Source organism: Schistocerca gregaria, chromosome 8, assembly GCF_023897955.1.
Source record: "Schistocerca gregaria isolate iqSchGreg1 chromosome 8, iqSchGreg1.2, whole genome shotgun sequence".
Lineage (NCBI taxonomy): Eukaryota > Metazoa > Arthropoda > Insecta > Orthoptera > Acrididae > Schistocerca > Schistocerca gregaria.
Genome location: NC_064927.1, coordinates 261,650,476 through 261,662,995, shown reverse-complemented (window position 1 = coordinate 261,662,995; position 12,520 = coordinate 261,650,476). Strand labels below are relative to the sequence as shown.

General features: G+C 41.8%; 1 protein-coding gene across 1 annotated transcript in view; it reads left to right on the top strand.

The window, feature by feature from the left end:
* LOC126284951 (alpha-tocopherol transfer protein-like) overlaps positions 1 to 6,169 on the top strand; it is an 83,360-nt gene extending 77,191 nt beyond the window's left edge. Inside the window, exon 7 of the mRNA XM_049984225.1 lies at positions 5,813 to 6,169. Coding sequence (XP_049840182.1) covers positions 5,813 to 5,964 — 152 coding nt within the window. The 3' untranslated portion in view covers positions 5,965 to 6,169. The remainder of the gene's footprint in view (positions 1 to 5,812) is intronic.
* Positions 6,170 to 12,520: the final 6,351 nt, after the last annotated feature.

The window sequence follows — 12,520 nt, the reverse complement described above, 5'->3', positions numbered from 1 at the left end:
GTTGCACATCACATCACCCAAAAAGTGGTTAAGTCAAAGGTTAGAAATATGAAAGGGTTGAAGATGTTCTTCCTAGATCGTTTTTTTGAGAGTTTTAACGTATGTGGATACTTTTAATAAAATACGTCAGTTTAAAACGAAATCGCACAGTACACTGCATTGAGAGCTACATGAAATACTGTTCGACGAACGTAACGTGGCACACGTCAAGACATGACACAGTAGCAGGTACACATTGGAAAAGGCACACGCAGTCAAGTGCAGACGTTTTGAAGACGAGCAAAGCAAGGACACTAATACATACAAGCGAAGACCTCCGAACATTATGGATTACACAACTCTATAGATGTTCATTTCAATGCTTTTGACCGAACTCTATATTGAAAATTCAAAACATTCAAATGATATTTTTAAAAACATCTTTCCCATAACAGTTCATAAACTTGCAATTTATTTCTTTTCTTTTTTCATTACTCTGCTGGCATACCACTTGTATGTAAATACACTACGCTTTCAACATTGTTAGATACAACTTCTCTTATTTAATGATGTGTAATATCAATATCTACATCTAAATGGATACTCTGAAAATCACATTTAAGTTCCTGGCAGAGGGTTCATTGAACCACCTTCACAATTCTCTATCATTCCAATCTCGTACAGCGCGCGGGAAGAATGAACACCTATATCTTTCTGTACGAGCTCTACTTTCCCTTATTTTATCTTGGTGATCGTTCCTCCCTATGTAAGTGAGTGTCAATAAAATATTTTCACATTCGGAGGAGAAAGCTGGTGATTGGAATTTCGTGAGATGATTCCGTCGCAACGAAAAACGCCTTTCTTTTAATGATGTCCATCCGAAATCCTGTATCATTTCTGTGACACTCTCTCCCATATTTCGCTCTAATACAAAAGCTGCTGCCTTTCTTTGAACTTTTTCGATGTACTCAGTCAGTCCTACCTGCTAAGGATCCCACACCAAGCAGCAGTATTCTATAAGAGGACGGACAAGCGTAGTGCAGGCAGTCTCCTTACAAGGTCTGTTACATTTTCTAAGTGTCCTGCCAATAAAACGCAGCCTTTGGTTAGCCTTCCCCACAAAATTTTCTATCTGTTCCTTCCAATATAAATTGTTCGTTATTGTAATACCTAGGTATTTAGTTGAATTTACGGCTTTCAGATTAGACTGATTTATCGTGTAACCGAAGTTTAACGCGTTCCTTTAGCACTCATGTGGATGACCTCACACTTTTTGTTATTTAAGGTCAACTGCCACTTTTCGCACCATTCCGATATTTCTTCTAAATCGTTTTGCAGTTTGTTTTGATCTTCTGATGACTTTATTAGTCGATAAACGACAGCGTCATCTGCAAACACCCGAAGACGACTGCTCAGATTGTCTGCTAAATCGTTTATATAGGTAAGGAACAGCAAAGGGTCTATAAGACTACCTTAGGGAACGCCTGAAATCACTTGTGTTTTACTCGATGGCTTTCCGTCAATTACTACGAACTGCGACCTCTCTGACAGGAAATCGCAAATCCAGACACATAACTGAGACGATATTCCATAAGCACGCAATTTTACTACGAGCCGCTTGTGTATTACAGTGTCAAAAGCCCTCCACAAATCCAAGAATACGGAATCGATCTGTAATCCCTTGTCAATAGCACAGAGCTAGTTGTGTTTCATAGAAACGATGTTTTCTAAACCCATGTTGACTGTGTGTTAATAGACAAATTTTTCGAGGTAATTCATTATGTCAGAACACAATATACACTCCTGGAAATCGAAAAAAGAACACATTGACACCAGTGTGTCAGACCCACCATACTTGCTCCGGCCACTGCGAGAGGGCTGTACAAGCAATGATCACACGCACGGCACAGCGGACACACCAGGAACCGCGGTGTTGGCCGTCGAATGGTGCTAGCTGCGCAGCATTTGTGCACCGCCGCCGTCAGTGTCAGCCAGTTTGCCGTGGCATACGGAGCTCCATCGCAGTCTTTAACACTGGTAGCATGCCGCGACAGCGTGGACGTGAACCGTATGTGCAGTTGACGGACTTTGAGCGAGGGCGTATAGTGGGCATGCGGGAGGCCGGGTGGACGTACAGCCGAATTGCTCAACACGTGGGGCGTGAGGTCTCCACAGTACATCGATGTTGTCGCCAGTGGTCGGCGGAAGGTGCACGTGCCCGTCGACCTGGGACCGGACCGCAGCGACTCACGGATGCACGCCAAGACCGTAGGATCCTACGCAGTGCCGTAGGGGACGGCACCGTCGCTTATAGCAAATTAGGGACACTGTTGCTCCTGGGGTATCGGCGAGGACCATTCCCAACCGTCTCCATGAAGCTGGGCTACGGTCCCGCACACCGTTAGGCCGTCTTCTGCTCGCGCCCCAACATCGTGCAGCCCGCCTCCAGTAGTGTCGCGACAGGCGTGAATGGAGGGACGAATGGAGACGTGTCGTCTTCAGCGATGAGAGTCGCTTATGCCTTGGTGCCAATGATGGTCGTATGCGTGTTTGGCGCCGTGCAGGTGAGCGCCACAATCAGGACTGAAGCGTCCGGGGCACACAGGGCCAACACCCGGCATCATGGTGTGGGAAGCAATCACCTACACTGGCCGTACACCTCTGGTGATCGTCGAGGGGACAGTGAATAGTGCACGGTACATCCAAACCGTCATCGAACCCATCGTTCTACCATTCCTAGACCGGCAAGGGAACTTGCTGTTCCAACAGGACAATGCGCGTCCGCATGTATCCCGTGCCACCCAACGTGCTCTAGAAGGTGTAAGTCAACTACCCTGGCCAGCAAGATCTCCGGATCTGTCCCACATTGAGCATGTTTGGGACTGGATGAAGCGTCGTCTCACGCGGTCTGCAAGTCCAGCACGAACGCTGGTCCAACTGAGGCGCCAGGTGGAAATGGCATGGCAAGCCGTTCCACAGGACTACATCCAGCTTCTCTACGATCGTCTCCATGGGAGAATAGCAGCCTGCATTGCTGCGAAAGGTGGATATACACTGTACTAGTGCCGACATTGTGCATGCTCTGTTGCCTGTGTCTATGTGCCTGTGGTTGTGTCAGTGTGATCATGTGATGTATCTGACCCCAGGAATGTGTCAATAAAGTTTTCCCTTCCTGGGACAATGAATTCACGGTGTTCGTATTTCAAGTTCCAGGAGTGTATGTTCTAAAATCCTGCTGCATATCGACGTTAACGATATGGGCCTGTTATTTAGTGGATTACTCCTACTACCTTTCTTAAATATTAGTGTGACTTGTGCAACTATCCAGTCTTTGGTTACGGATCTTTCGTCGAGCGAACGGTTGTATATGATTGTTAAGTATGGAGCTAATGCATCAGCATACTCCGAAAGGAATCTAATTGGTATACAGGCTGGACCAGAACACTTGCCTTTATTAAGTGATTTAAGTTGCTTCACTAGACCGAGGATATTTACTTCTACGTTACTCATGTTGACAGCTGTTCTCGATTCGCATTCTGGAATATTTACTTCGTCTTCTTTTGTGAAGGCATTTCGGAAGGCTGTCTTTAGTAACTCTGCTTTGGCAGCACTGTCTTCGATGGTATCTCCATTGCTATCGTGCAGAGAAGGCATTGATTGTTTCTTGCCACTAACATACTTCACATACGACCAGCATCGCTTTGGATTTTCTGCCAGGTTTCGAGACATCGTTTCGTTGTGGAAACTGTTATAAGTATCTCACACTGAAGTCCGCGCTAAATTTCGAGCTTCTGCAAAAAATCGCCAATCTTGTGGATTTTGCGTCTGTTTAAATTTGGCATGCTTGTTTCGTTGTTTCTGCAACAGTGTTCTAACCAGTTTTGTGAACCATGGAGGATCAGCTCTGTCGTTTGTTAGTTTATTTAGTATAAATCTCTCAATTGCTGCCGATACTATTTTTTTTGAATTTTAGCCACATCTGGTCTATACTTATATTATTAATTTGGAATGAGTGGAGATTGTCTCTCAGGAAGGCGTCAAGTGAATTTTTATCTGCTTTTTTGAATAAGTATATATTTCGCTTATTTTTCGAGAATTTGTGGATTACAATATACAGTCTTACTACGACAGCCTTGTGTTCACTAATCCCTGAATCGGTTTTGATGCTCGTTATTAACTCAGGATTATTTGTTGCTAAGAGGTCAAGTGTGTTTTCACAACCGTTTACTATTCACGTGGGCTCATGAACAAATTGCTCGAGATAATTTTCAGTGAATGCGTTTAGCACAATTTCGGATGATATTTTTTGCGTACCTCCGGAATTAAACATGTATTTTCGCCAACATATCGAGGGTAAATTTAAGTCACCACCAACTATTATTGTATAATTCGGGTACGTGTTTGAAATCAAACTCAAGTTAATATGGTCTGAAGAGTTATCGCCATCTTTGTTGAGTAAAACAGTTCTTCGTTTGCCCAATAATATCCTGGACTTCAAAGAACGACTCGCTCTTCCAGATCGTATAACCGTTTTAAACGACAGTAATCTGGATATCTGGATACAACAACTTGTGGACTTGGGAACCTGAGATTCTAGGCCCTTACATTTTGAGGGTTCTAGCGCATGTGGATACTGCCGGCAAACTAATTCTGTTGAGAAGAGTAGCAAATATATTACTGTACACTGTATTACATCGGTTCAGTTTAAAAGGAATTCGTTCATTACTCTGCACTGAGTGCTATATCACATACTGTACGACTAACAGAACATGACACACAACGAGACATGACGCATTTGCAGATACAGACTGTAAGCAGACATTCAGTCAAGTTGACACCTAGTGAGAATGAGCAAACCAAAGACACTGGTGCATAAAAGGAAAGACATACAATTATCATAGGTCACAGGGGTCCACAGAGGTTCATAAGAATGCTTTTTGATTAAACTCAACACGATTCATAGGTTTTTCAATGGTTTTCGTAGTATTTTCCATTGATTCTCAAATTCAGATGTTTAACATCCAAGCTTATCCCTGCAGAAACGTGTATTTCTTCATCACCTTGCTCAAGAAAGGACATAAATTACGTATTAAACTATTTTCACCTCAGGACCCATAACGTGCGAAACTCATCGTGTGATTTAATAAAACAAGAAATTTTTTCTAACTGAAGTCGTTATTATTCACAATTGCTACGTACAGATATGAACGATTAATAGTGGCAGTGAGGTGATTATTGCTAGAAAAATAGAAAGCTAGAATAGAAATCTCATGTGTTCAAAAGACAACACAAATTGGGCCAACCTAAAACGACGTTGCTTAAATTTGAGCTACACTGACGAATTAAAATTATAAGATAATCGTCTGAGAATCAAATTAAGGCTTTGAAAAACGTCTGAGATTCAAGTTAAGGCTTTGAAAAACGACTTTACTTATAATTATAACTTTTTGTGGCTGCATGGTAAGTTCACTTTTAGAATATGCTATGCTTATAATCATGACTGATAATGCTCCGATTGCAATTCTGGCGCTGTATGGCTCGTCGACATCTCCAGTGTTAATACTCAACGATTTGAGTAAACAGCTGTTAATAATCGAGTCAATATTATGCCTTTCTCACTGTTTTGACCTTTTCTGCCCGTTCCAAATTGCATTGACATCGCCAGATTTGCACCTGGTGGAACTAATTTTTTCCAGCGTAAATCGGTTCTGCATTAACGCTTTAAAATGTCTATAATGTTTTCCTTTCGCACGTTAATTACAGCCGACAATGGACGTCTATCAGTAGCTGTACTTTAGTTATAACCACACGGAGCTCTATTGCCTGATTCCAGATATGTGGAAGGAGCGCATTGAGAGGAACGCGGAATTCTACAAAGAGGATGAAAAGTATGGCGTGGACGAGTCCAAGAGGCCGGGCAAACCCAAGACGCAGACAGACCTGTTCGGCGTAGAGGGCTCCTTCCGACAGCTCAACGTGGACTGAGGCGGCGTCTTCTTTAGAAGAGACGCTTCCGAGAGCTCGCATAAAGATGGGGAAAGCACGGAGGAGTGGTTCACAACAGCAGAACCGCCCCTTATGAACCTCATTACTGCTGTACTTGGAAATGGCGGTTCGCGACTGCGCAGGCTGTTACATTGTCACTGTATTTTCGAAGTAAAGTCAACACTGTCAACAAGGAAAATAGTTTGCCACTAATTTTAATTTTATTTTGATTGATTTTCTTGACGCTTCCTACTTCCCAATCCTTTACTGCCTGAAAGAGATCGGTGGCGAGACATTCAGTAGCCAACCTCTTCGCCTGCATAAGATGGGTACATGAGATTTTATATTTCAATTCAACTTCCAGTATTTACACAGGGTTTGGATAAAGCCAAAGCAGCCCTTGTACGAAAGCTATTTGTAAACCTACATCTGTTTCGCTGTAATAAATTACTGAAGCAGTTGAAGCAAATTTAAAAAAAAAAAAAAATAGAAAGCTACCTCTCTACATACTCACCATTCAGGCTTAAGTATTTACCACGGTTCTTAAGCACTTCACAAGTTTCCTCCGCATAAAATTCTACAGCATGAAGCTTCAGACAGCTCGGAAGAGCATTCATGTTCTTAGTCGTATCAAAACGGTGGGAGCCAAGCTACTTTCTTTTTCACGTTCATAGAGAGAAGTCCACTTCGAGACAAGTCCGGGCCGTAAAATGCTCATAACCATTTTATATCATTGCAATCCGTTCATGTTTTTATCTGCACAATAACCTTTTATTGTAAGTGTCAACGTGATCAGTACACAGAAGCCAGAGAAAACTGGGAAGGAAAATACGAATGTAAATTTTCTAATAGGCAACTAAATAACAAAAATTTACATGTTGTCAAACGTAACATGAAAAACTCGGGTTTCACTGAACAGACATAAGGTGTGACTTGCATATATGCCTTTATCTACAATTTGAAAAAAAATGCCAGTAGTTAAGTGGATATTTCCTAGAAATAAAAAAAAACACCGTTTAATCTGGAGTAGTAGTCGTCCTGGGGGTTTTACCGGTCACTATTTGAAAGCATTCTTTATTGTCGGTACATATGGTACAAAGTTCAGTCAAATTGATAACAGCCCTGTGGACTGCTGAGCCACATTTGGCACTTAACACTTGATGAGAACTTCGGTTTTCACTGCTATTCAGAAACTGAGTCGACTAACGTCTCAGTGGGCAGTGGTAGATGTAAAAAAAATTAGGCAATAATTTTTCCATACTCTTTTAAAAGTTAATTCCAAAACATCCCATGGATCTCTATGAGGTCCTCAATCAGTCCCAGGCAGTACTTGTAGGATTACTTTTTTTTTTTTATTTGGTACAGTTATAGCCAGAATTGCTTTCTGAAATACGCTGTGACCACTGTGCCAGAGAATATTTTTGGTTATTGAAATGTGATGGTGCAACAGTTAGAGATTGAACGCGGTATGAATTATTAGTTTTATGTCTTTGTGTCAGCTGTAATATTGTCTTCTCGGTTCATTAGATAATGAGACTGAGGCAATTTCCTGGATTCGAACTCTAAAATCGAACAGCCGAAATTTTTAAACTTATTAGAGAAACATATTTTCACTCTTCGTTTGATTTCCAGTTGAAATGCTGCATTTTTTGCGCTTTATTGAGTCAAGTAAATGTCGTAGCGACATAACACTGCTTGTTGACAGCAATACAGGCTTTTGGGCTGTAATATACACGGTGTTTCAGGACTTCACCAACAAACCTCGAGAAGCAGTGGGACCAATATCACTTGAGCCACGTATCGTTTTTAACCTCTCGTTTATGAGTTACGTTCATGAGCGTGGCGTATAGATTATGGTACACAACTCACTGTAAAACATTCGCAGTCTGAGTTTGCATGCGAGCTTCTAGACCCTACACCGACTATGAATTGATTGAACTCAGTTGTATTTCTGTCACTACAGCAGCGGCGATATGGTGTCGTGATGTCTATACCGTCTTTCTTGGAAATAGGTCAGTCAGAAATCATCTGATACAAAATACACACAAACACACACACACACACACACACACACACAAGTATGTATATGACTTTCCTGAAGACTAGAAATTTACTCTGTAGGAATCAGCATGCGTTTCGAAAAAGACGATCGTGTGAAACCCAACTCGCTCTATTCGTCCACGAAACTCAGAGGGCCATAGACACGCGTTCCCACGTAGATGCAGTGTTTCTTGACTTCCGCAAGGCGTTCGATACAGTTCCCCACAGTCGTTTAATGAACAAAGTAAGATCATATAGACAATCAGACCGATTGTGTGATTGGATTGAAGAGTTCCTAGACAACAGAACGCAGCATGTCATTCTCAATAGAGAAAAGTCTTCCGAAGTAAGAATGATTTCAGGTGTGCCGCAAGGGAGTGTCGTAGGACCGTTGCTTTTCACAATATACATAAATGACCTTATGGATAATATCGGAAGTTCACTGAGGCTTTTTGTGGATGATGCTGTGGTATATAGAGAGGTTGTAACAATGGAAAATTATACTGAAATGCAGGATTATCTGCAAGGAATGACGCATGGTGCAGGGAATGGCAACTGAATCTCCATGTAGACAAGTGTAATGCGCTGCGAACACACAGAACGATAGATCCCTGATCATTTAGCTACAATATAGCAACTGGAGGCAGTTAATTCCATAAATTATCTGGGAGTAGGCATTAGGAGTGATTTAAAATGGAATGATCATATAAAGTTGATCGTCGGTAAAGCAGATGCTAGACTGAGATTAATTGGAAGAATCATAAGGCAATGCAATCAGAAAACAAAGGAAGTAGGTTACAGTACACTTGTTCACCCACTGCTTGAATACTGCTCACCAGTGTGGGATCCGTACCAGATAGGGTTGATAGAAGAGATAGAGAAGATCAAACAGAGAACAGCTCGCTTCGTTACAGGATCATTTAGTAATCGCGAAAGCGTTACGGAGATGATAGATACACTCCAGTGGAAGACTGTGCAGGAGAGACGAACGGTAGCTCGGTACGGGCTTTTGTTAAAGTTTCGAGAACATACCTTCACCGTGGAGTCAAGCAGTATATTGCTCCCTCCTACGTATACCTCGCGAAGAGTCTATGGGAATAAAATCAGATTAGAGCCCACACAGAGGCATATGGACAATACTTCTTTCCACGAACGATACGAGTCTGGAATAGAAGGGAGAACCGATAGAGGTACTCAAGTTACCCTTTGCCACACACCGTCAGGTGACTTGCGGAGTATGGATGTAGATGTAGATGTAGATATGTAGTATGTTTGTCCATAACAAGCAGAATATTTGTTGGCTTGAGATGGAGTTGAAAAGGCTCAGTTACTGGGTTTATATATAGTTCAAAAAATATTGTAAGTATAGATGACAAGAAGAAACACAGTCTCTGGGAGAGTCAACATAAATACACATATCAAGTGCTACTTTGATATCTGTCAGTAGAGTGATGAAAATTATACACCATTCGTTCTGGAGTGGGAGAATTATTATGAAACACACTGTCCATCAATAATTAAACACCAACGTTCAGTTACGGAATGTTACTATCGAATTAGAAATTCGAAGTTGCCACAGACGAGTTTTACTTCAACTACTATTCCGAAAAACTTCCTAATAAGAAATAAGATCAGCTGTTATATTACATTCCTAACGAATGGTTTGCCGTACAGACGACAACACTTACACCCCTGTCCCAATCACAGACCAGTATTTTACCAGCCATTAAACTGGAACAACCAAGCTTTGTTTTCTATATCTCCCACATGTAAACGAGCATAATTCGTTTCTTCTACCAGACTTGGTGCAAGACACAATCGATGCTATAAAATTAAATACTTTGAGTTCTACAGTATCTGCATTCATTATCAAAATCATACGTAATTCTCTGCTAATCTAGCTTTCAGATTAAACTTCACTTCTCAAGGTGCGTAGTTCAGTTATTGTAACACACTTGGTGTAAGGCACAAGGGAGCTCGAAATAGAGCATTACCACCCCTAACCTGTCTCAGGTAGTTGCCAAACAGTTTATGGAGAGATTTGAAGAGGAGGCATTAGAGATTGCTAGATACAAACCCACATGCTTCAGAAGGTACGTGGATGATACCTTTGTGATCTGGACACCTGATAAGGATAGTCTCAGTATGTTTCTGGAACAGCTGAATTCACTCCACCCTAATATTAAGTTCACCATGGAACTGGAATATAATGGCAAAAGATGGCCAGTTCATGCTTCCGGATGTACTTTTCAAAAGGAAATCAGATGGCTCCTTTGGCCACGGGATGCATCACAAACCAGTGGCTGTCACCACCCAGAGCAGAAGAACGGAGTTCTGAAGACGTTGGTCCACAGATCACACGCCATATCAGACCAAAATAGTCGGCAGTAGAAACAGAGCACCTACTATCAATGTTCTGAAAGAATGGATACATGGCCAAACATATTCAGAACATCCTCCAACCAGCCACTCCGTCACACAGTCTACAAAAAGAGCAAGATAAGGCAAAGACTGTGGCGTACCTGTCCTAATGCAGGATCTATTTCTGCCAAAATCAGAAGGATTGTCAGGAAGCATATCACCTATCAAAATAAAAAGATGTCTGAGAAATGTGAAACCGGAATGTGAACATGACTAAGAAAATCAGGAATATATAATATCTTTCCAATGTGGAATGTCGTACATTGGTCAGACAACTAGGGCAATGAATCGCACCTGCAAAGATTATCAAAGGCACAAGCGACTAAGACAGACGACTGAATTAGCCATTACCGATCATGGGTATGGGAATCGAACTCCAGGTAGAGCAGACCGAAGATGGAACGTGGCAGGGCGCTTCTAGCGGGAGCGGTCCTCAAAGGGAACACCTGGAACCGCACCAAAACGTAAACGGAACGTCAGCACTCAGATGGCTGCATGGCACCGAGAGCCCGCAGTCCTTCTCAAGGATAACAACAGTACTCATTTACCTTTTTATCCAGAAAGTGCGACACACGTGTGTAGAACTTCTCTTACATCAAACACACACACACACACACACACACACACACACACACACACACACACAAGTGTGCATGGCTACCGAAGACGAGACACCAGCGCTTGGTCTGGCGAACCGGACAGAAGTGAGATTATCTATGAACGTTCCTAGCGGGAGCGGACTACAGAAAGAATACCTGCAACAATAGTGCACCGAAAACAGAAACACCAGTCGACAGACAGGATCTCCGGAACGAAGGAGGAACGTATTATGTAAATTGAAGGTGGATGGGGAAGAAAGGAAAGAGTAGGGAAGGAACTAATGATGTCAGCACCATCATAACTTCACGGAGAATCGGTGCCGACGAGTGAAAATGTGTGCGGAACTAAGACTGGAATCAGGGATCTCCTACTTACTAGACAGTCACCTCAACCACTGCGCCATTGTTTTATAACAGGATAATAAATAAAAGGAGAAAGGAAAAAAACCGAGAACATAGCCGACAAACCACCACCAAGCTCTCATGATATGTATCAACAATTGTTTTATATAGTTCTTTTTATTTTATTAATTTTTTAATTTTATGTATTTATATTTATTTATTTAGTTTATTAGTTTTCATACAGAATCTAAAAGCAGAAAGACAACGATTTTAGGTTCTCTTCTAAATAGCAAACTAAGAAAAATCCCAATTTGATTGCAAGGATTGTATACTCTCATGTGTTCATATGTTTAACCCATATCCATTTTACTATAGAATTGGAGCAATGCTGAGTCAAAACGCAAAACAAAACGAACAGGCAAACTAGGAGAGAACAAGCCGAAGCAAATTAGATGGGAACATACATAACAAAGGAAAACACTCATGATCAGGAAAATGAAATTAACCAACAGTTTGCCAACGGAAAACAAGATTCAACATGTTGGCGAAGAGGTCTCAATATCGAGTTCTTCGCAAGCATGTCCAACAGGCCTTGACCACATACTGCATGAAGTTCATGTGATTTTACCCCTCGCCTTCTACAACATAATGAACGAAGCGTCCCAGCAAGCACATAGCGGTTTGGGTTTTCAACAGTGGAAAGAAGGAAGAATCTGGGCGTAGTTTGATGTCCGTAGGGTATACAATCTCAGAAGACCGAGTAAGGAAGGCCAATTGTGTCCTAGTTCGAGACAAATTTGCCGTATGACCTCTACAAGTAAATCGATGACACATCGTATCTGTAGACGTACAACGACTACATAAATCCGTATCGCTAAGCCAAATACGGAAAAGTCGCTCTTTCGTTGGAATCAAGTTATTTACAACATTATACCACAAAGACGCTACCAGTATCGGCAAAATGAGAAGACCCATATTGAACCAGACTGTTGTCCAGGTTGTTAACGGCAATTCTCTTTCAACGAGGTTCGGGCAAGGAACTGCTTCCCAACAAGTCTTTATGAACTTAATGGTGAGGACCCGTCTCCATAAAATGTCAGCCCCTAAATATCTCATCGCAAGATAGAAGTCGACAATGTGTTTTAATTTATAAT